Raw genomic sequence first — 24,521 nt, 5'->3', positions numbered from 1 at the left:
TTGCACACCACTGTATATGTTGTTTTTTGGTTAATATTACTGCTACATTGATATGTATGTTGCATTTTACTGCATTAGGTGTTTAAGGTTGCACACATTTTATCTACTTTATATACTGTTGGGTAGCTTAATCTACAGCAATGCATCATGTACTATAAGATCATCATACGTTTGTGGCGTACCTGTCCTGTGAGAACCACATATGTGTAACAAGTCAACTTGTATGTCATGCCATGTGTGTCATCTGTTGCAAGTAGATAATAGAAGCTAATGTTTTGCATTAGCCTGACAAGCTAACGGTCAGTAATGGATTAAATAAAGCAAAAATATAGCTTTGGTCTCGAATCGGTTTGTTTTTGGTTTAATTGAAAAGTAATTTAAAGAGTCATCGGGGTGAAAAGCAGTGTTTTATTGCCCTCTCTGGTTAAAAGTTTAAAGCCTGTTTCATGTTGTCAAAAGTGTCATCTATTGTTCACACAACAGATGATTTAACAGTGATTCAGCAACTATATACATTTCAGCAACTTTCTACCAGAGTAATGGATGAAATAAAGCAAAAAATATAGCTTCGGGTCTCGGATCGGGTTCAGGGCTCACATTTGGCAGTAGCAGCTGCGTTGGGTCTGAAAGACACGGGCACAGGCTTGGTTTGGGTCTCAGTTTTAGGTCCGTGCAGAACTTCACATCACATCTGATAACTGATTAATTAGAATCAGTTTGCGTCCCACCTCTTGATCCAGATGTAGTCATGTGTACTTTAGACATCGAGTCCTTATACACAAATATTGATCACCAGCAAGGCCTAGACACACTGGAACACTCCCTTAACACCAGACCAGTGAGAACACCCTCTACCACTTGTCTAGTTAATTTGGCCTCCTTTGTTCTTAAGAGAAACTGCTTCTTTTTTAACGAGACACCATACCTCCAGATCTCTCACTGCAATGGGCACTAAAATGCCACCTAGTCTTTTTATTGGTCATCTGGAAGAACAAATGCCGTATGAACCACAAAAAAAACTTTCTTCCCTTTTATTATTTCTTAGAAGCGTTATATTGATGATGTGTTTTTACTTTGGAAAGGACCGATCCCCACTCTATTAGACCGTTTCTAAATGGTAACTTTACAGGCCTTTACAGAGATTCACACTTAACTATAGCCTCGAAAATATTTTCTTTATTAATGTAACAAAAAAGATGACGTCCTCTCTTCTACGTCTATCTCTTTACACCAAACCTACAGATCAGAATACACTTCTTCATGCTGAAAGTTTTCATCCCATCAGTCAACTCACTAGACTAAAAAGAATATGCAGAGATGTTATCCAAATTTAGAGAAAGAAATTACCAAGAAGATTGGCTTGTATGTGCAGAAAATAAAGTGAATTCAAAAAGCAGAAAAGCTTATCTGCAAGTTAAAAAATCCCCCAAACCTAAGCCACACCTCATTTACTACACTACATTCATCCCTAAAACTAAGAACATCAAGGATAGAATTCTAAAACATTGGCATATTCTTCAAAATGACCCATCTTTGCAAGAAACATATAAAGATCTACCTATGATAACTTTTAAAAGAGGTAAAAACGTAAGGAACAGGGTTGTTAAAGTATGTCAGCATTCCGAAGTCCCGAACAGTAAACTTACTACAAAACCTCTTCAGGGCAATTTTAAGCGTGGAGCCTGCATAAATTGCCAAAATACCAAAAACCTTAAGTCCTTTAACCACTGTACCAATGGAAAGACCATTCATATTAAGGACTTTATTACCTGTAAAACAAAAAATTCTGTTTATATGATACATTGTCCATGTGGTAAAATATATATAGGTGAAACATACCGTGCCCTTAAAGAGCTATCACTGAACATAGAAGCTCGATTAAGAGGAATGATGTAACCAGTCCTGTTGCAAGACATTTCAATGAAAAGCAACATCACATTTCATCTCTTTTTTTTTATAGGCATAGAGGTGATTAAGCCCAGCCAAAGAGGTGGTAAAGTTATTTTTTGCATTTTGAATTTTTTAGTTTATTTCCAGGGGGGCATAAATGAGAACTTCTCAATTAATGAGTTTTTATAGTGATTTTATGTGGTTTTCTAATGATATATTTGTTTATGATGTATACATTTTTTATGATGTAATTTTTATGATGTATCATGTTGCTCTTTCCATATATAGTACTTTAAAATAATGTTTATATATGGATGTGTTTTCAAAGCATGCCACATCAAATAGGCGCATTTTGGTTCAAGGCCTTATTGTAAAAACTTAGGACCACCCCTTAGTTGCACTTCTCCAGCTTATCTACCTAATATGGCGTCATCCATGTCCCTTATTAGACCCTCCCCTTGCCTCCCTGCCAGTCCTGGACTACAATTGGCCTGTAGCCACATGACCATGTACCCAACCCACCTTTGTAGGTGCCCCATTGGCTGATATGTCTGTGGATGTATATGACTGGTTGTCTTTCATACTTATTTACCCTTTGTTTTTATCTGCTCCATACCTACCCTATGTAAATGTCGTTTGTAATGTGTTCCATGATAACCCTGGTGAAGGCCACAAGCTGAAACACGTTGGTCATACGTTAAAGTTGTTCTATATACTACTAGTGTTTCTGGAGTTTTGACCTCTTTAGTATTTTCCCCTTCTCCATGCACCTTGGAAGTAAGTGAAGTTGTGCCAGAAACCTCTAATAAGCTTAATCACTCCCCAGACCTCCATTTGTCCAATAAGAAAACTTTTATAAAGTGTAAAGAACAAAATTCTTCAATGACTTAATGGCCACATGAAAAGTTTCAGGTCCACGTGAACTCCATTATAACACTTATAACAGTCAAAGCAACACATTTCCTATACTTGTTCTGTGTTGAGCTTTCTGTCTAGGATGTATCATTCAAGGGCAAAGTTACTAATCAAATCTCAGGTCAAAAGCCAGTAACCAGTGTCCTCATTTTACCTCCACCATAGAGGCTGGACCTATCTACTATTTCTCCCCAACAGCACTGTGTAAATACACGTATGCAAACAGAGAGGGTTACTGCTGGCCTCAGTGCTGACCCTTGGTGATATGCTGCTCTCACCTATACCAGTGACAGTCTTGTTTACACATTTGACCATCATGCAGACGTGCCATGTTGTGCCACTGGACACCCCACCACACAGAGCTGACTTCCACTAAGTTGAGTGGCTGACTCCAGAGACAGGCACATAACTGGCCAAAGAAAAGTAGACTTGACTCCCTGTGGGCGGTCCATGGGGTATAGGTCCATGTCTGCCTATAATCAACTGACAAGGTAACAGACTAGTCCACCCTTTTGCTTTATGTACACATGACACAACTTTAAGACTTAAAAATAATAATAATAAAAATTTTAAACTGGGAGTATTTTGTGCTTAATAGACTTTTACTGAAAAAACATGTATCTCTACAGCCCTCAACACGGTTGTTCTGCACTGGATGATCTCTTTAAGGACAACATTATGAGTTTACAGCACAGCCATACTAGCGGCTCTATGAAGCTGTACTAAGGCACAGCGGTGCTTTGAGCTAAATGCTAATTTCAGGGTGCTAACATGCTCACAGTGACAATGCTAAAATTCAGATGCAGGTATTATGTTTACCATGTTCACCGTCTTACATTAGCGAGCTTGCATGCTAAATTTGCTGATTAGAACTGAGCACAAAGTACAGCTGAGGATGATGGGAATGTCATTAGGTATGTAGGTATTTGGTCATAAATCAAAGTATTGGACAAAATAAAATTTTGACCTGATGATGGCGCTGAATGAAAAGCGAAGGGATCAACAAAGTTATTACAATTCATCCTAAGCGGAAATTCAGACCGAAAACCGTGTTGGTGAGGGTGCATTGTTAAGGTATCAGTGAGACAATGAAATACAATCCAGGAAGTCCAGTTGGAGTAACAGATTAATGCATTTAAAGGCTTATCAGATGCAAAAACACTGCACAATGGTTTGTAATACTCAAAGACAGGATTTTACAACACTGGAAAGTTATCACAGCGGCAATTGTTTTATTTTTGGTCATGCTGATCACAAGGTAAAGAGTAGGAATACGGTATTCATGTTACAAAGTAATCTACCAAGAATGTGTGCTTGTGATTGGCCAACACTTGTGATTGGCCGGATGACGTCACATTGCGTTGCAGCAAAAGCTGAGACAGGTTCAACTTTTTTGCAAGCACCCTCTGTGTTGGTACCCCTGCTGCCCTGCTGGGCTGGCCTCATTCAAATAAAAACGAGAGCCACATTTTTTTCACGCAGAGCTAAAGTCAGTCTGAATGCAGTCTAATAAATGACCGTACCAAAGTCCATGGCAGTCCATCTAATAGTTTTTTGTACTCAAAACCCCAAATATCAACCTTGTGGTGGTGCTAGAGGAAAAGTCAGGGGATCACCAAAGTCATTAGGATATATCATCTTGGAATCATGACTGTCTGTACAAAATGTTGTGCCAATCCATCTAGTAGATGTTGAGATATTTCACTGGCTAAGTGAAAACTTTGACCTGCTGATAGCACTAGGAATATCATTACGATTCGTCCTCTGGGGACCACGAATGTCTTCATAAAATTCCCTGGCAATCCATCCAACAGTTGTAGAGATATTTCAGTCTGGACCAAAGTGTTGGACCAACTCACCAACAAAAAACACATTACAAGTTACAACTACACTGGGTTATTTATTATGATTTGTCAACAAATCTACACAAACTATTTTTTCTATAAAACACTCAAATATTCAAGAGACACCTGCTACAGGAAATGCTGCAATAATAATTGAGAACAGACGCAAGATGCTGGATTTCTAACTCTATATCACACAGTAATGTGTATCAAAGATATTCACAAGGTCATGTAACAGCTTTAATAAATTTATGGAGCAACATACCAATATTTACAATACTCCTTTTTGTTCAGTAGTCACCACCCCTCAATCAGAAGTGGAAGTCAGAGATCTCAGGTCATGTATGTTATTTAAAACTTATTTAATTTTTAACAGCTTCTTTAAAGCTGCATTAAGCAGGGTTTTGGATACTTGGGGGCCACAACAAGCTAAAAATAACTTGTATTTGACATATTGTGGCCTAAGTTGATATGGATAACTTGTTAGCAATCTGTCACCTGTTGACACATCCAACAGACACAGAGCAACATTCGCATTCACTTGGAGTCGTGTTTGTGTCCACCTGACAAATGTTAGTACAAAATTCACTCTCCATTGAGCTGTGCTGTAGACTCTACCTACTCCTGAGAAAAACATATTATTTGACCCATTGTTCATATAAAAATATCAATTAGTGTAGCCTTAACTTACAAAATTAGCATATTAAAGTCTTCATTTCTAAACACACATTTTTGTTTATCTCATACAATAATCTGGAGTCCCACTCGATCCAACAATTATTAAAGAGGACGAGTCAAACCAAGTGTAACATTTCCCTCAGATTAGATGTCAGCTCCTAAAACCTGAATCTAGCAACACTAAATACATCTGTATTAGAACTAGATGGATATTGGCCAGGCAGATATATTAGTCAATATTATTATATCGTCTCATATTATTATATCATATTGCAGATACTGTATATTGGTATGGATGTATATGTCGGACAATTACGGCCAGTAACAAGAAATTGCAGTACAGAAAATCACCATTACATAGTTTGTCCACAAGAGACCACTGACAAGTTTTTGTTTAGATTTTTACACTGTAAAATGTCCCACTTAGTATGTATCGCAATCCTTTAAAAAAACAAATCCAATGGAACCGCATCAAGATTGGTTATGTTATGTGTTTATGCTTTAAAAAAGTAGTCTTGTTACTTGATTTTTTAAACTCCCAAATATCAGTATTGGTATAGAATTGCTATAGTCCATATGTGCAAATGCTCTCATATATGATTCAGGTTCCTTGCAGTCTCATACTCTAAGAGAAGTCTTTTCTTTTTAATGCAAGGTTTGTAGTCAGGGTCCCAATCAAGAGAGTCCTCGCTGTCACTCTTTGAAGAATGGCTGGAGTAAAGAATATTCAGATCAAAAGAAGAATCTGCAGCTTCTTCCTCATCCTTCCTGTCCTCATCGCTGTAATTATTGCTGTCTTGTACCACAGGCTCTACATACTTGGTTGAGGATCTCCCCTTGGTGACTTGGTAACACTCCTGAGCGCTCAGCCTGGTAAGACTCACATAGGGCTGTAGCAGCTTGGACTGCAGCAGCACAACCTGACTAGGTAGTGATATCCTCAGCTGGGTTCTTTGGACTCTGCTGGTCTCAGACCTGACAGCCAGGCAATTAGAGTTGGAAGTAGAGGATAAGACAGTGACGCATGGTAGGGTCTTTGATTGAAAAGGACTGATGTTGTGTGTCTGAGAATGAGGTTTGATGGAGTTCTGAGGGACAACTTGTTGAGATGATTCAGTAGATAAAGGGATTTGGTTAGCAGTACAGACTGTGGATAGAGTCCCTGATTGAGAAGTAGAAGTAGAAGCATCTTGTGTAGGAGGCCCAGAGACATTGAAGTCATTGGGCAAGGGTGAACAACTTGTCCAAAAGGTAGTTGGGGTCTTTTCTAACTGCTCAGCTAAAGGGTTTTGACTGAATTCGCCCAGAGCCTGTGAATGTCTGGTGGTAGTACAAGTCCGTCTGAACTTCCTTGAAAGTCTGGATGAAGACTGTCGAGTTGGTGTTTGACACCTGGTAGAAGTGGATGCATCCTGAGATACAGGAGCTGTTTGTACTTTGTGCATTGTTTTCGGGGGATTTGTTGGGGCCACAGTTTCTGGCTGGTCGAACGTAGAGTCTTCCGTTGTTCCCTGAAATATGGTGTCATTCCCTGAGGTATGGCGGTGTGGAGAGGTTAGTACCTGAGGACTGGAAGTAGAAGCTGCCTGTTTGTTACTAGACATGGTGAAGTGATTTGGAGATTCTTGATGGGGTTTAAAGGTAGGGTAGATCCCTCTGATGCAGGCAATGTCTATCAATCGGACCACTGGCGACCAAAGGGCGGGCAGCAGAGTGTCTCTGGATGAAGACGGCTGAGGTAGAGGTTCCATTTTAGAGGTATCGCTTGCTGATCCAGGTGACCTAGAGCTCAGCATATCTTCTGGGTTTGTTTGTTCAGATGCCTGGGCTGCTGTCTGAAGATGGGTGGAGGTCTGTGAAGGTGGATGTTGCTGGTCAGGGGGGCATGGGATGAGGTTAGAGGGTGTGAGGTCTTGTGATGAAGAGGTAGATGAGGATGACTGGAACAGCAGGGGAGATGAAGAAACATTGGCCTGAAGCAGCAACTCTTCAGAGCACTCGTCAGGACACTCCTGCAGGATGCTCTTCACCCATCGCTGGTGCTTGGAGCAGAACTGAGGAGAGGAGGCGGCCTTATGAACACGTTCACTGCTTCTCTGACTGATTTTGCCATTTTCCTTGTCACTGCTCTCTTTCTCCACACTCTTGACTACTTCACCATCCTCCTCCGTTTGTTGGTGTCTCCTAATGTCTGAACCGTTGTCATTCTCCAAAAAAAGAGGGCTGTCCTTGGATACATATTGGTCAGGCTCCTCTCCTCCCCTAAAAACCTCTGGCTGAAACTCTAGGGGAGTTTTGGCTTCCACTGACTTGAGGAGAGCCTTTGAGGAGCTGCCATACAGAACAGACTTTGAGAGTTGAGAGCTTTCCATTCCATTCTTTGCATTCCGTTCTGATGACTGAGAAACCCTGCCCGGACGACAGGAAGCAACGTCTAAAGGAACGAAAGGCAGTGCATTTTGATTAACAGATGTGTACCCCTTCTCCTAAACAGAAAACAGCTAACATGAACACATTGTCTGGCTGAATGAAATGAGCTGACATGAAAAGGCAATTCAAGGAAATACACGTATGAATTGAACTCGACATTTGTAGATTTTTTGTGTTGTGTGTTTCTTACCACAGTGCAGCAGTTTCTTTAGAGTTGTTGCTATGGTTGTGGAGTCAGAGGTAATTACTTCCAACAATAGCTTCTCCTCTTCAGTCACAGGACTTTCTTTCTTCAGTATCTAGTTCACACATTTGTATATGGCAAAAATGCAATTAATGAGAAATTCCTATCATGATATCAAAGGCAATTCAAGTGTTGTCATTTTTACAGTTCTTCATCTTCTACCCATGTTCTCAGATACCCTGTGGAGTTTTTGACCACTAGTGGCGCTGTGGAGCAATGTTTTAATGAGCAGGCCTCAAGAATAAACATATGAATATAAATATAAATATGTGTTTTGGTGAGAAACACTGAATGCAAACATGTTTATCTATAAGCAAACTCTCCAGGGTACCTTTAAGCACTTAATTATTGAGAGAAACACATCTTTACTCTTTATAGTGTACTATGTACAGACGAGAACATTACATTTACAGGTACTTACAGCAGTTCCCTGAAATACAAGATAAGCCTCAACACAGCAAAGTTTTCATTTTTGAAAACTGAGTGCAAAATGTGTCATTGTTCATGTGTTTATAAGTCACACCATCAGAGTCAATACAACTTCTTAAAATGCCACCGTAAATATCATCAACCTAAATAATGTTTTGGGCAACTATTACAAAAGGGGGCACCAAACTGCAAGCACAAATTAAAACGCACACTACCATAAAACACACACCTTATCAATGTAGGTTTCTCCTGGTAACACAGTCTCCAACTCATGTAGATAATGTAGCAGCCGGTCCTCTACTTTCTGGGCATAATGTTCACCATACTGCTTCTCCATCTGATTCTGCAAGACAACAAGCACTTAACATGTCACCTGGAAACAACCCTGACTTTCTGTAATTTGTATACAATTTAGACAAGTACTTTAGGTTTAATTATACAAAGCTAGAAAGTAAACTAAACAGTTAACTTTAATGCCTTCCAGAGGTTTGTTCTACACATCACATTCACACACATCAGTTCAAGGAAGCCAACTAATCATTCACACACCATAAGGCACAGCCCTCGGGAGCAATTTGGGGTTCAGTGTCTTGCCCAAGGACATGTCGACTGTGGGAAGCCGGGATCGAACCACCAATCGTCCGACCCACTCTAACACCAAGCCACAGCCTACACTACATGGACACTCTACATTTGTATGGTATGCGTAAGGACTTATTTTTAAATGTAGATTTGTAGTGCACCCTACTGGATAGAAAAGAACTCACAGTTAGGGGCTGAGAGAGAAGAAAGTGCTATGTACTTACTCAATACACTGACTACATGCATGCAATAACACACCAAGTATACAACCAATCACAGCAGGATAAACACTACAAATGTGTGTGTGTGTGTGTGTGTGTGTAAACAAACAGTATTAAGAGAATTTGGACTTATTTAAGTTTTATTCAGGTTTTAAGAAAATGGTCTGAAAATATCTTGTCAAAGCCACAATTAAGGATGTGGCCCTGAATCATGTGTAACATTTAGCTTATACTTATGCTGTTTTTACTCTAGCCATTGAGGTTGGCAGATTAAAAAAATATTCAGGAGGAAAACAGAATGAATTAGCTGTGTGATTTGGGAGAAGTGGAAAGTGAGTCCCATTTTCTTTTGTATTGTACATACTATGATGATTTAAGAATGTCAATTTTCCATGAAATGGCTCAACAATGAACAGGTGTACAGGTGAAATTGGAATGGTTGTTTAATTTTGATGAGTTTAAGTTTGCTAACTTAAACACAAAAGCCTGGAAAAGAAGGCTAGATGGACTATTTTATTAGTATTTATTCAGATTTATCCAGTATTATACAATACATGTTTTGTTAGTGATGTATGAATTTTGTCGTAGACATGAAGGTCTGAAATCTGATTTTGAAAATTATTCAAATTGGTTTTCTTTATTTTTGTAAACGTATATGCAGCATTCTGGATCCAGCTTGTATTCACTTGTGGTGTCTTGTAAGCCCATGCAGACTGGGCATAGTTGTATGCATGCAGCTTGACACAATAATAAAAACTTAATTCATTCATTTATTTACACAACTGAGATGTATGTCATATCATTACTTATCGTTATTTATGACTTATCCTTACTTATCTAACCTCACTGCATGATGCTATATATCACCATGTACTGAGGAAAAGTTAACGTAACATGTTAAATGTCTTACATGGACACAAGTCACTTTAAGCTGGTATCCTTTCTTGCCTCCTTTATTCTGGCAGTTACTCCTACTGTTATAAGACAGTGTGGTGAAGTAAACTAACCTTAATATAATCTTCAAGTTTGTCCTTGTCCATAGCTAGTGCTTGTGCCAGAGCCTTGAAATCCACATGGTTCTTCCTCATTAGGAACATTTCATGTTGGCTCTGTGGAAGAATAAAGGACATAAAATATTGGTAACAAATTGGTAAGATTGTCATATAGGCAGTAGTTAGGCATGGCAAGGTGTTGCTATACTTTACTGGAAAATGCTGTAGATGACATGCTTTGTTGATTACCTAACCTATAAAAGTATGTTAATTTAAATTGAATAATAATATGTAGCATTTCATTAATCAGACATACCAGATTCTAAGTGAGATGAACTTTAAAATAATAGCTAAATAAATAACAATATCCAGGCAGGCATTGCTAAATTTTGTCGTCCAAAATTCACTCCATTGTTGGCTTTTGATATCAAATTATATTCTCTCAATTACAGGGACTTTGCTACTGTACAACACAGCTGTAACTTCAAACATTAATAAATTATGTCCTCATAAAGTTGATATGGCTAACGTTAGCAAACAGCTGCCCATTTTCACATCTAGCAGACATTATCATTCATTTGGAGTAGGGCTGTCACAATATCGGATTTTCACTACACGATTATTATGGCCAAAAGAATTCATGATAACAATATTATTGCGATACCTACAGAAAATTTTGGGGGGAAAGTTACTGCATCTTCTTCTTTTTTACGTTTTATGGCAGGTGGCAACCAGCATTATGGTGCATTACCGCCACCTACTATGACAAAGCGATGACGGGAAGAAATGGAAATAATTTAAGAGGTGCTGGATTATTTACACGATATTATCATATGTGTATTATTAACATGATATCAATATTTCATTTTTAAATATCACAATTATCGTCAATATCGGTATATTGCGACACCAACTAATTTGGAGTCATGTTTGTGTGCAATATTCACTCTCCTTTTAGCTCCTAAGGGAAATATCTGTCTCTTTAGCTGCTAAATGCTCCACTATGTTCACCAGCTACTTGCTAACTTTGTCTGTCTGCTGTTTGGTGCTGGGCAGGAAGTGTACAATGGGTTTATCAGCTTTTTTTTACTGAAAACAGCAGCTTTTTGTCACTGCTGGAAACGAGGTTGATAAGAGTGGTGAGAATGAACCGCAACAGTAAGGCTGCGAGATAGTAAAGCCAAAACAATGAGCTAAAAGATGCTAAAATGCTCTGTAGAGTTGAGGGGAACTGTAGAGTCAGGTGATATTTCTCTGTGGGTTTGTCACTACAAGAGACCATTTCCATTGTTAATATATAAACAGTGATCAGTGTAACTTTAAGTGAAATTGTCTACACAAGACTAAAATCAAGAGAGTGAGAGCATGTTTAACTGTTTCAAAGATAGTAAAATATGGAGAACTGATAGTTCCAAGGTTGGGCACTTACACATTTATCTCGGTATTGAGGTAGTTTACTTGGGAAGAACTGGCTGATTTTAAACACAGTATCAACAATTCCTCTGCCCTCCCTGAGCATCCACATAATTACCTGGAAGGAGAGACAATAACCGAGAGAGAGGAGATAAACAGAAAGCAGGTAACTGAAAAGAAAATGAAAAAATATAAATAAACTTAAAAAAATACAGCCATGGATCAACCCAAGATGGAACATATAAGTAACACCAATTTTACATGTTTGTCGAATGAATGAATGCTACCACCACCCATTTCAATACCATGGTCTTGAGGCCAAACATGATCTTCATGTGTTTGATGGGAGCCACCAGTCTGGGTAGAAGTCTGTAAGTGGCTTCCAGAAAGCCCATCACTCTCTCAAAGTGTGCCATGTCCCTGTTCTTCACGATGGAATATACATGGGCAGAGGCAACACGCAGCCTCCATGAATCTTCAAGGCTCAGAGGCTGGGAGTCCACTTCTGGCCAAGTGGAAGGGTCCACAACTGTGAAGAACCAACACGATGTCACATCCTCCTCTGGTTAAACTTTCAATGCAACTGTCAGTTTCAAAAGAGTTAATCTACTATGTTTTGCAGTGACTGGCCTAAAAGGTTCTTTATTTAATCTGAAATGTGTTAACGTGCAGGTAGGTTTGGGTTTTGTGATGAGTAGTTTGCATTTTAAGTAAAAGTATAGCAATATCAGCAACAAAATGTGATTTAAGAATCAAAACAAAAGTACCCATTAAGCAGAATAGCCTTTTTCAGAGTGTTATACAATAACAGATTGTATTTTATTGGATTATTTTTACTGATGCATTAACATGTAAGCAGCATGTTAATGTTGTAGCTTGTCAAGTTGGAACTCATTTTAACTATGTTACTGCATATACTGCTGAGTAGTTTAATGTATAACAGTGCATCATAATTTATAAACTGATCATATGATTAGTATGTAAATTCTTATTGTGTGCAACTATAGCTGCAAGATAAATGTAGTGGCGTAAAAAGTACAATATTTCACTCTGAAATATTATTGGTGACATTCTTATCCAAATAAACACACATGTAAACACAACGGGCAACATTGTACGATATATGGACATAACCTCGATAAGTCGATAAAGTAATTATCGTGACAGGCCTAGTAATGCCCCTAAAAATAACTGGTCTAGTTTTTTATGCTACGAATTTTGTTATTTGTAAATGTGGAAATAAAAAAATGTGTAATCTGAAAAGTAAATAATAATAAATAAATGTAGTGGAGTAAAAAGTATTTCCCTCTGAACGGTCCTGAAGTAGAAGTAGCATAAAATGGAAATACCCAAGTAAAGCACAAGTACTTAAGTAGCGGAAATTTGTAAATGTATTTAGTTACTTTCCATCACTGACTGCATCATTGTCTAAAACCGTTTGATAATGCAAGAAAACTGATAAACTACATGAAAAAAAGTCCGATGTGCATCTGCAAAGTTCACGACAGTTTGCAATCGTTTGAATGATGCAAACTAACTACAACTTACTTAGATAACTATAACGCATATAATAATCAAGACTATAAATAGCATTATACAAGCCTTAAAGGTAAAGGAAAGTTAAACATCTTAGTAAAAAAAAAATAATAATTGAAAACCAACCTTCCTGTATATCCGTCCTCTTGTGAGCCCAGACATACTCTATGATCCACAGCGGTAACTTCTGAAAGCTCTGTGAACTTGTATCGCCAGGCTGCAGCTCTGTTTCTTCCATGTATTGCTCAGTGATACTACGACGCTCAGCTCTGCAGCGTTTGTGAAGGGAGACAGCACCGGGTATCAGCCCGTGGACCTTTTAAACTCCCCCTCATGAATGAGATGCGATCACCCACCCAGCTGGACATGTACCGGCAAGTTGAGGATGTAAAGTGTTGAACACCCCAGTTCTGTGACTGTTTGCAGATTGTTTCGTTTTAAAAAACGTTGCAAATTACTTCCCTGTCAAAACTCATTGGTCGTTGTCAAAATAGTTTTTTAAAAGGAACTGTGCCATAAGATAACACTGCAAATAGAGCGTGTAGACTTTTATTGTGAAGTTTACTGCCGCGAGACGTTCTTGACCTGGAAATAGTTTGACAGAGTCCGATGCATCCATGGGTTTTCACCTTCTAGCGTTAGGATACACATTAGTGTCAGGTAACGGAGATATGCAACGGCTTTAAATATGCCAATACTATGCTCAGTTTGTAGCAATAGTTGCGTGTTTTTAATATAAATACACCAATATGCTAACGACTTAGCTTTGTAGCTTGTGGTAGCTGTTGAATGGGCCAAAAGAGTCTTTGGATTTTTGTAAATCTAAGAATGCACTTTGGCTATGTAATAATTTGGATGCTCTTTCTTTAACTCTGTAATTATGGCTTTCTTTGTTCTTGGTTTCATTTTTGTTCAATTGTTCGACCTGCTCTACTTGAAATATTGAATGTTTAATAAAAAAATTTAAAAAAAGCTGTTGAATGGGCGGGCATGTTTCCTAGCACCTGCGCAGGTGTTTGACGTAAAGTCTAAACTAAGTTTTCTGTTGAACGGGGGAAGCGCTACGCCCAACTAACCACATCTATTTTTGTGTTAACCGAGAAAAAGATATATATATATATAAATATGTGTGTGATAAATATGAAATATATATTAATGACGTGCCCAATTGAATTGTTTAGACAGTGGTAGTAGTAGTAGACACTTAACGTTATGCCATCAGGATATTTTGAAATATGCCATAATTAAATTACAATTCCACACAAAGTGGTTTTAAATTCATTATTAATTATGGTAATGTACAAAACAGCACCTATATTTTAGTAAGATATTCACACCTCTTCCACAAAACTACACCTTGATGGAGGTACACTATATGGCCAAAAGTGCGTTGATCCATGGTTGATACCCATGTCGACATACTTCCTGTTTTCCATGGTTTGGGCCAGGCCCTTTTGTTCTAGGTAAGGGAAACCTTAATGCTACAGCATGCAATTCTTTTATAGACAATTGTGTGCTTCAAATTTTGTGTTTGGAGTTTGGAGAAGCCCTGTCCTGTTTCAACATGACAATGTCCCCCGTGCACAAAGCCAGGCCTTATCACCCAACATCCATGTTGGACCTCACGAATCCTCTTGTGGCTGAATGGGAGCAAATCCCTGCAGTCAGTTTCCAAAATCAGATGGAAAGCCTAAAAGCAGAGGAGTGGAGGCTGTTACAGCAGCAGATTAAAGCCCATGGTTTTGGAATGACATGTTCTACATTCACATACAGGTGTATTGATTGTCTGACCACATACTTTTGGACATATAGTGTTATCAAGCGTTAGGGCAAGATTGGGCCTGAATAAAAATGCCTCATTGGCATGAAAGCAGTGAACTTATAAAATCTCAAAATGTGGCATTGGGTCTTCATGACACATGGTTAAGAACTTAACAATAACTAAATGTCCTTTTTGTATGATTTTCCCACAGAACTGTGCGCCGCCCCCCCTGACGTGTGACACCCAATCCCAGCTGCAGGTCCACCATGAGAACAAAATCATGTGTGTCTCTGCTCCAGCTCTCCAGGATGGGGTTCAGACTTTGTGCATCCAAAGCCCCTCGCTGCAGTGCCGGGGCCTTGAGTTTAACAACAGTGACTTCCACGTGCCTTCCACATATCTCGCCCCACTTGCCTGTACCCTGTAGTCACTTTTACTCCAGCAACGTCAAGGTGCGCTCCTATCTTCAGTACATGAAACACAAGATCATATCCCCTCCCAGTCCTCCGTACAGTCATGTGTGCCAGGTAGGGGACCCAGTGCTGCGTTCACATGCCGCTGCTGTTGACCCTGCAGCTATAACAAGCCCCAAGATCCAACAGGTCATCAACACTATGGTGAAAGTGATGCGTAAACTTGAGTGTGTGGGACTGAGTGCACCTCAGATTGGGGTGCCACTCCGTATCCTGGCCCTGGAATATCCTGAGAAGATGTTTGAAGAGAGTTCGCCTGCATCGAGGGAGGTCCGTGGTCTTTCTGTCCAGCCCCTGAGGATCTTTGTCAACCCCCAGCTGAGGGTCCTGGATGGACGGACTGTGCTCTTTCAGGAGGCCTGTGAGAGCATCTCAGGGTTCTCTGCCACAGTTTCACGCTACCTGTCTGTGGAAGTGTCTGGTATTGTGTCTGTATTTCTTATACAGCAGTGCCTTTCAATTTTTTTGCCATTTTGTGCCAAATTTCATTTGCTGAGATTACGTCTGTTCAGGCTATAAAAAACGAAACACATGGAATAAAATTTGGCTTTGCGATTCACCCAAAACAAGAAAAAAAGTTTCAAAATGGATACCTTTGCATTTCATTTGAGTACGAAGTGTTAATGAGGATGCTAATACTACACCAAGTTTCTCATGGGAAATGAATTCCTCTGTGTTTAATCAGTAGACACATTAAAGGACAATTGCTAATGCTTTGCTGTGTATTTTTCTCATCCCTTTGCATGCTCACCCTGCAGGTCTGAATGAGAAGGGTGAAGCTGTTACGTGGCAGGCCAGAGGCTGGCCAGCCCGTATCCTCCAGCACGAGATGGATCACCTGGATGGGGTCCTGTACATCGACCGCATGGACAGCAAGACCTTCATCAACATCAACTGGCAGGCACACAATGAATAGAAGATCCTCAGGATGGACCACGAACATTTACATAAGAATCTGTAAAATCTGTAAAACTGATGATATGCAATGATTTAAGTTTAGCTCCACAACATCTCTGATCAACCTACTTTGTGTTGATGAACGCTTTTACATTTGCTGTTTTGAGCACATGCTTAATCTTTCTTGTGAAAAATCTTCTGGCTTACAATTTTGATTTCTGGTTGGAATAAGAGCTCAGTATCAGGATCATCGTGAACTGCTTCAACTGAAAATCCATCACTGCACTGGAAGGGTTTTTGAGATAGCTAGAAGCTGCAGGGCAGAAACCCCAAAGCAGTGATCTTACAGTATATCACTTTAAAGTGCAAGCCGAGAGAGCCATGTTCTGTGGACCTCAGGTCTATGTTTGATGAATAAAGAGGCTGATATGTTCCTGATAAAAAGAGTGAATCATAAATGTGTGTCTTTGTGTCTTAAATACGACTGTGGTAATACGGCTTCCTTTTGTTCAACTCTTGTAAAGACAGAATTCTCAAAACCTAGCAGACACTATTTGGTAAAAACTGGTCAGTCTACTGGATTTACATGAGAATGGATGAATCTACATGAACTTAATCAAGTTTGGACAGAGGACTCGGGACATGTCTGGAACATGAGCAGGCATGACCCAGGAAAAAGCAGAAAGATATTCATTTTTCTTGCTGTTTAGGACATTTAAACAGTTTCTGTGTCAGTATGAGTTGAGTGAAAAATCGCATTATTTTGCAAGTAAAGGGAGGATGACCCCCCCAAAAATGTTCTGAAATGGTTCAGTAGTCTGGTCAATTTTACTGTATGTCTATCTTGATGACTTCCACATGTCCATGACCAATATTTGTTAGTGATATTAAAATGTTAATCATAATATTTTTGTATGCCATTTACAAATCACAAGATGTCTAATACTAAATTAAATTTAGTGGACAGTTTCACCTTGGGCTGAATAGCAGCTGACTAGATCTAGGTTTGGATTTAATCCATAAAATGGAAAGCATGCACCTCCAAATTTGGTGATTTTCAAGTTTATAGATTAGAAGGACATCAGGCTATAACCTTTAGAACCAATTAAATTATCCCATTACTATTCCATCACCAAGTTAAAAAGGAATTTCTTTTAGGAAAAGGTACAATTCTAATACATAGATCATCATATACATACATCATTGCCACTCTGTATCCATTGCGTTTCAACTGAAACCTTTTCAAAAAAATACTTTGTTTTAGGGTTAAAATGATTAGTTGATTTATTGGTCGACAGAAAAATAATTAGTAACAATTATGATAATCCATTAATCATTTAAGTAATTTTTTAGGTGCCCAAGACCTGGTTCCATAGTCCTCTATAACAACACTAAACTGAATACCTTTTATACTGTTGGTTGGACAAAGCCAGCAATTTAAACATGTCAACTTAGACTCAAAGGCATCGTGTACTGAAAGCCATTATTTTCTGACATTTTAGCAACCAAATGTTTAATCAATTAATCAAGAAAATGATCGACAGATTAATTCATAATAACAATAATCAGTAGTTGCAGCCCTAGTTTGTTTTTATATCAAATAAAAACAAAAAGGAAGACAGAGCCACACACTGAAAACTTTTGGAATGGTCTAAGAAAGGGCTTGATTAGTGTTATTTATGATTCAATAATATATTAAATGTGATTACTGATTTTCCAGGTACTTTTTTAAAGTTATACTGGTACATATCTAGAATTCCACTGTCACCAAAGTCATTTGCTCATGTATTATAAAACACATTTGACACAGACAAGTGGCATATTGACCCTTTTTACTCCAGTCTGTTAGCAGGCAGCAAATACAGATGAAAACAGACTTCCATGTGCTTCACACTAAATTACATTTAAGTGACCCAAGAGCACAAACTGTAATCACGACTTCAAGTATCAACAATACATAATATTTGAAAAATGTTGATAATGGTAAATTACTTACAGAATAACTGGATTACAGAGTAATGAGTCTCAGAAAGAGGATCAAAATAGAAATACTGGAGCACACTTAATACTGCATTTCAGTACTGTGTCAAGAAACTAATTCAGTTTCCAGTACACAGATTTAAGGCACTGTGATTTTGCTAGTTGTGCCTCATTAATGCAATACTTTTCAAATACGGTTCACACAGAGGATGACTGGTCAAAAGTTTGGCCACAGGTACATACAACAGGACTTCTGTACCAACAATCCCTACAATACTCATTTCCACAATATCTGCACAGAACCAGAGGCTTTCTGGAACATGCCTTCCCACAGGAGCACACTCCCAGTGGCTTGACCATGTGGTGACTTTGGCAGAAGTCTATCCCTCTGCAGGAACCAGAGTGGAAGACACTGCAGCTGAGACACAGAAGCTGAGGGTCCAAATGAGCAAGGTCGCAGCAGTCATGGTAGGTGATTGGATGAAGAGATGAAATTATTGATTCAGGGTCATCACACAGAGCTAAGGAGGACATTGCTGCGTTGCTGCTGGTGAGAGCTGGTGATGCACTCCTACCACTCACTCCGAGGCTTGCACCCTGTGGTGACACTGCTCTGAATTCTTCCATCTTTTCTGTTGTATTGTCATAGAATACCACACAGTGGCTCTCCGTGAGGCAATGCTTAAGCAAGACACAGGTGATACAGTGCAAGGTGTTGCACTGAATACAGAGTTTAAGACAAAGATGCTGAGATTTGACACAGCTGCAAAAGTGGTGGGCTTCAGCCTCACTCTTGCAAAGCCCTTTTGCCTGCAGACTGCGTGACTGTGAGTCCGCTTCGTCAAACCTCGACTCTTTACAGGGACGTCTGTCTTTCCTCGTGCTGGCTGAGGAGCTTCTGGTAGTGTCCAGAAGCTCCTCAGTGGTGACGTCCGGTGGTGACATCTTGTTCAGATGGCAGTTGAGTGTAGAGATGCAGACTCTGGTGGACGGGGAGGTGGATGAGGAGGACAAGGATGTCACTCCGTTGCTGTGTGTTTTGACAGCAGGGACTGATGCACTGCTTTGAGTCACCCAGGTCAAAGAGCGGGGACTCTCGGCGTCATTGACAACCGCTTGCTTGTGCCGCGCATTAACCTGATCATCTGTGTACAGATCCACCTCCACTTCTCCAAACGGCTCCATCAGAGCCTGGCTGACTTCCAGCATCTTCTTGGTGTTGTCCAGGGCGACCTGTTGAGATGCATGGACAATGAATCCTCAACAACTGAAATGTATTTACTGTTCAATAGGATTAGATCTTGTTCAGTGCATTCAGCTGTTCTCAAACAGTAGGAGGTTATTTGAGGTGGTGTAGGGCTGAGTATCAATCCTCAATCCTTTTTCGGTACTGACTGAAATGTTTCCATGGCAGTGAAGATGGCAATGAGTGTCACTGGGGCTGAGTATTTCAAACAATACCCAGTGGGAATAGGTCGGTTCCAGAGGCATCCAAGCAATATAGGAAATAAACTGAAGGTGCAGTCAGCAAGATTTCTATCTGAAGTAAACTTATTTTATGAGCCCAAAAGCCCATTTAAACTGGATTGATATTTCAAATCGAGAAGACAAATATAATATTAGCATAGATAAATAAGCAGTAAATAAAACTCAGAGGTCTTGATGGTAATGTATCTCAGAATCATTATCTGTTCCGGCACAACATCACTCCGTAGCCACTTTGGTGATTTCATCAACAAGAGCAAACTAAATACTGGAGCAAATGCACATCAATAACACAATAATGCTTAACATGTAAATAAACCATTTTAATTAATCACTCTCTAACCAACAGATGCTTGTAAACTGGCCTCAAAAATAACGTTTAAAGTGGTGAATGCAGGAACACCAGTAAAGCAGTCTGCATTTATCTATAAATGAATATGAGTGATTCTTACATTATCTGTTGTCCATAGATGATTTATACTGTATGAAAAGCTTCTCCTTGAGTTCAAGTCTCTGCAGCCATCTGAAGGCAGCAGGACAGATATGTTGATGAATCTGCAGCCTGAACGCAGTGCCGTTACACACAGCCGTCCACTGCGTTTACCTTGAATACATCACGTGCAAATGACACCAGGCTGCTACAAAATAACCCCATTCAATTCTACACACGTCCGACTGGTCTGTTATAACCTGGTATTCCGTTGTTTATGAGGGATTACAGCAGCTCATCAATCGTGTGCGTCATTGCCTGCTTTCCAACTTTGTTTTTAGCAAAAGGTGTTTCATGTATTATTCATGAAATGCATAACGGTGCAAAAGCTGTTGTGTCACATTTTACTGTATGATGTAACCAGTAGAATTAAAACTGAAATAGTATCAGATTGGTCGTATTGCAGTCATTTTATCATTAATTTCTAGGATTATTGTACAAATTAAATAAAAACCCACACCATCTGCCTTTGGCTGCATTTGTGGTGCTGTGTGTTTGCATCGTGCCACTCTGCACCATCCAGACAACAATATGATTTCCTAGTCTCCAAAATAACAGTCTGATAGTATCATAAAAATATATATATATATATATATATATATATATACACAGGTATTCCATCAGATGGAAATATTTTACGTGTCTAAAGCATTATTTTATGCACATTTCCCTAAAATCAGCCTGAATTATTTGGTATCTTTGGAAACCTTAGGATCTCCACTAGAAAAGAAAAGTCAGTGGGTTTGAACAATGTCTGGCAGCACAGCATGAGTTGACTGACTCACCAGTTGGGTTGAATAGGTTAATCACAAAGTGGGGCTGGAAAAGGGGGCTCACAAAAAGAGGTGAGAACCCCATCATGGACTGACTGATTTGCGAAATGCCAGGCAGACATACCTGTAGGCTGTTTCCTCTGTGCCTCTCCCTCACCAAATTCAGCTCCCACTGGGCCTCGCCAAAGTGCTTCCCCAAAGCCGTCAGAAGGAGGCGACACTCACAGCGGGCCAGGAAAAAGGCACATGATAAGCGGAGGAGGTCATCCAGAAAGGCAGGACTAACTCTGGGCACCTGGAGACAAAGCTGCTCATGCCGAGGCGAGCTGGGCTGGTATCCTAGCAGGCCGAACAGTTTCTCAATCTGTGGCATGGACAGAACTGGTTTGATATAGTGGGTGAACATACCGGAGTACATCTGGGACACAAAAGAGAAGAAAAGAAAAACAAATAAATCAAAAATGGAGAAATATATCAGGTTTTCACCAATATCATATTCAAAGTCTAGTGATTTTGTCCTGAAATGGCATGCCCAAAAGATAAAACTACTGAGTGTTTAACCCAGGATTTTATTCTTGTCAGGGTGGAAAAAAACATTGGATTTACAATGCAATTTCAGGATAATAATAATAATAATAATAATAATAATAATAATAATGAGAGAATAAATTACATTCATGGTGTGTGTAATACTTTAAGAAGAAACTCAGAAATAAAATGATTTCTTAACACAAATTAAAATCAGAAATTTAATATGTGACTCCAATATTTCAGCTCGTTTTCCAGCCAACCTTGACTACTTTGTACTCCTCCCTCCAGGGTCCGAGGTAGAGGTTCAGGGCCACTTGCTCCAGGACCTCAAAGGCTTTAGCCAGGCCTTGCAGCCCTCCTCTGGCTTGGACTCGCCCAGCGCTGGCTGTTGTTGCTGCTGCTGCTGCTGCTGCTGCTGCTTTGAGCGACTCCTCCATCACCCTCAGTGGATCCAGACCAAGGCAGTGTGTCTCCTGAGCATCTCCGTCCCTCAGTAGCCCCTCCACCTGCTTCCATAGCTCCTCGTCTCTACACGCCAGGTTAGAGCCTTGTCCCACAATTTGCTGCTCCAAACTGTGATCATAGGCGGTCACTAGATCTCTGGCTCTCTGCCTGGAGATGCTCATCTCTTCCATTCAGCTGAGAGGGAGACAAATAGGACACTGAAATGAAGGATGAAACTATGGCACTTGTTCTCCCGTGATCATGAATGTACTATATGTACAGAATTAATATTTAGTCAGCACTGATCTAACAATTATTTTACAGTTTCTTTCTTCGTTGTGAGGTTTTCCCTCTTAAAATCAGATTTTTCTTAAATGAAAAGCAGGATGACATTCAGTAGGATACATGTATGTAAATAATATTTTGACCAGTTTCTAGCAACTACAGGAGGAACCTGTAGAACCTAAATTTAACACTACATCCACACATGCTCCATCAGAGTTAGCCAGTGCTTAATCCAATTTCAGGTGTTGCAATGTTAGCAAGTTATAGTACTCTAAAAGTAAACTCCACAGCTTCTTTCCTGAGGTGTGCACAATGTGGTACACGTAATTCGGCTGAATACACTTTAATAAATAGCTTTATTTCCTGTCCTAAGCTGGTTAACTACTGGGAATATATTTTCAGATAGAATGCAGTGCAACCAGATCAGAGACAGTGGCTACTTTGGTGGTGCAACCAAGACAGTTCATTACTCGTGGCTTTATAGCAGCAAATAAATGTTTACTACAACACTGCAAAACAGCAGAACCACCTTCAGTACAGCAGTGGTTAGATGACTCGTCAGGTACCCTCCACCTTGAAAGAAGCAGGTTTGCTCTAAAAGTACAAACCTGAGGATTTCAGGGAAACATGGTTCATACTATTTCTAATGGTAACTGTCACTCTTTAATTTTTTTTCCTTCTAAATCAATTTATTTATGTACGTATCCTTTGAGTTTCTGTTTGTTTTGTCAACTTGTAACCTTCACTATATCAACTACCTATGTGATCTTATGGGTTCACCATGTTCTCTGTTCTGCTGGGTGGTGAGTGTACCAACTTCGTGTAGCGTTACACAAACAGAGCTTCAATAAAAATACACATGGCAAAAACAAATCTGCGTTACATGGCTTTCAGTAAAACATGGCGATTTAGTGTTATGAGTGCAACACAAGCGGATATTATTAATATCATATTACAACCTTTAGCTGTATGACATTACAAACTACCTTAGCTATGATTTGTTTCCAGCGTAAACACACTTATATTTATAACCGAAAGTGAAACTTGTGACACCGAGGCCTAAGTGAAACAAAATAGGAATGTAAAGGCACTGGAGCAAACTAACGCCGTTATAACATCAACTTAGCCAGCGTTGGTTAACAGTTATAAACTGGCCGTTAATGTATGACAACATCAGTCCGAGAAAAATAAATAGTCGTCTGCAACTCAGTTTGACGTTAGCATTAGCTTAACCTATTTCAACACTGACTAGCTAGTTTTGCTAGGTTACCTGTTACTGTTGCGTTTTGGTCTTTTTTAATGGCGAGAACTTCACACCGAATCTCTTAAAAATATGTGCTAATTTAAAAATATCTTACTTTTTACTTTTTTTCAAATTTGTCATAAAATAACACTGACAACGTTTTTCTTCAATTTGGTTAACATACTAATCTACCAACCAACGAAAAATCTACTTTTAGAATCGGGCCAGACTGCTCTCCACCGCCAAGCAACGTGTTTAATCTGAAAGACCCAGGAAGTAACAGCAAATTTCCTCAGAATAGTTAAAATTTCACAGGTAGAAGAGTTTCATGTTGTTTTGGACATACGCCGAGTTAAAGGACGACTCTCGTTGGTTTGGAAAACGTTGTGATTCGGGGTTTAAAAGGTATGATCTTCTTCCGACGCGCAAAGCAACATTAAATTACAAGAATTATGAATGACAATCTCAATCCGACAGAAAATTACTAGTGTCAGAGCTAAGCTAAAGTTAGCGTTACCTCGCAACTACAGCTGAAAGTTTGATCAAAATATAAGCTTTGGTTGACCCACTACAGACACACAAACTCACCTGTATCTGGCACTTATTCAGAGGTTTATCATTAAATCATGTAAAACATTTCCGGTCACACAGTAGTCGCCGAGCAGCTAACAGCTGCTTGATTGTCCGGGGGAAAGTAAACATTGTCACGTGGCAAGGATTTTCAGCTTCAGACGCGTGCGCGTGGTAGCAGTGTCAGGGCGGACCGGGGAAGAGGAGTTCTGCAGCGGAAAGAAGACTTTGAACCCAAAATGCTGGATCAAAACATTACATTGAAAACTAGATAAACGGGAAATAGACGGAAACTAGAAATGGTGTTACGAATTAATCGATAAAAATGACCAGTTTGCCTGTGTTGTGTTTATTCCCAGCCTACTTATATTGTGGAAAGCGTATCATCCAATAGATGGCAGCATTTAATCTTTT

General features: G+C 39.5%; 3 protein-coding genes across 10 annotated transcripts; 1 reads left to right on the top strand and 2 right to left on the bottom strand.

Moving 5' to 3' along the window:
* Positions 1-4,012: 4,012 nt before the first annotated feature.
* Positions 4,013-13,554, bottom strand: LOC122874748 (A-agglutinin anchorage subunit). Of its 5 annotated transcripts, XM_044193042.1 has the most exons (7): positions 13,301-13,553; positions 11,944-12,167; positions 11,655-11,756; positions 10,241-10,342; positions 8,660-8,773; positions 7,948-8,056; positions 4,013-7,761 (listed from the first exon to the last, which is right to left on the bottom strand). In XM_044193042.1, the coding sequence occupies exons 1-7, from the start codon at positions 13,410-13,412 to the stop codon at positions 5,918-5,920; spliced, it is 2,607 nt and encodes an 868-aa protein (XP_044048977.1). In that variant the 5' UTR covers positions 13,413-13,553; the 3' UTR covers positions 4,013-5,917. The 5 variants fall into 5 exon arrangements, with proteins under 5 accessions (XP_044048977.1, XP_044048978.1, XP_044048979.1 ...); XM_044193043.1 differs by lacking the exon at positions 11,655-11,756 and having other exon boundaries at positions 13,301-13,554; XM_044193044.1 differs by lacking the exon at positions 11,944-12,167 and having other exon boundaries at positions 13,301-13,474.
* A 141-nt stretch (positions 13,555-13,695) lies between these two features.
* Positions 13,696-16,764, top strand: pdf (peptide deformylase, mitochondrial). 2 transcript variants are annotated; one of them, XM_044193051.1, is made up of 3 exons: positions 13,696-13,834; positions 15,148-15,830; positions 16,168-16,764. In XM_044193051.1, exons 2-3 carry the CDS (start codon positions 15,203-15,205, stop codon positions 16,323-16,325), a joined length of 786 nt encoding a protein of 261 aa, XP_044048986.1. In that variant the 5' UTR covers positions 13,696-13,834; positions 15,148-15,202; the 3' UTR covers positions 16,326-16,764. The 2 variants fall into 2 exon arrangements, with proteins under 2 accessions (XP_044048986.1, XP_044048987.1); XM_044193052.1 differs by lacking the exon at positions 13,696-13,834 and adding an exon at positions 13,844-14,637.
* A 1,357-nt stretch (positions 16,765-18,121) lies between these two features.
* On the bottom strand, positions 18,122-24,278 carry spata2l (spermatogenesis associated 2-like). Of its 3 annotated transcripts, none has more exons than XM_044193048.1 (4): positions 24,126-24,278; positions 21,826-22,204; positions 21,159-21,452; positions 18,122-19,519 (listed from the first exon to the last, which is right to left on the bottom strand). In XM_044193048.1, exons 2-4 carry the CDS (start codon positions 22,198-22,200, stop codon positions 18,485-18,487), a joined length of 1,704 nt encoding a protein of 567 aa, XP_044048983.1. In that variant the 5' UTR covers positions 22,201-22,204; positions 24,126-24,278; the 3' UTR covers positions 18,122-18,484. The 3 variants fall into 3 exon arrangements, with proteins under 3 accessions (XP_044048983.1, XP_044048985.1, XP_044048982.1); XM_044193050.1 differs by lacking the exon at positions 24,126-24,278 and adding an exon at positions 23,653-23,909; XM_044193047.1 differs by lacking the exon at positions 24,126-24,278 and adding an exon at positions 23,565-23,908.
* Between the last annotated feature and the right edge of the window lie 243 nt (positions 24,279-24,521).

This window comes from Siniperca chuatsi, linkage group LG4, assembly GCF_020085105.1.
Source record: "Siniperca chuatsi isolate FFG_IHB_CAS linkage group LG4, ASM2008510v1, whole genome shotgun sequence".
NCBI lineage: Eukaryota > Metazoa > Chordata > Actinopteri > Centrarchiformes > Sinipercidae > Siniperca > Siniperca chuatsi.
Note: the sequence above shows the minus strand (reverse complement) of the source record. Positions and strands in the feature narration are given on the sequence as shown.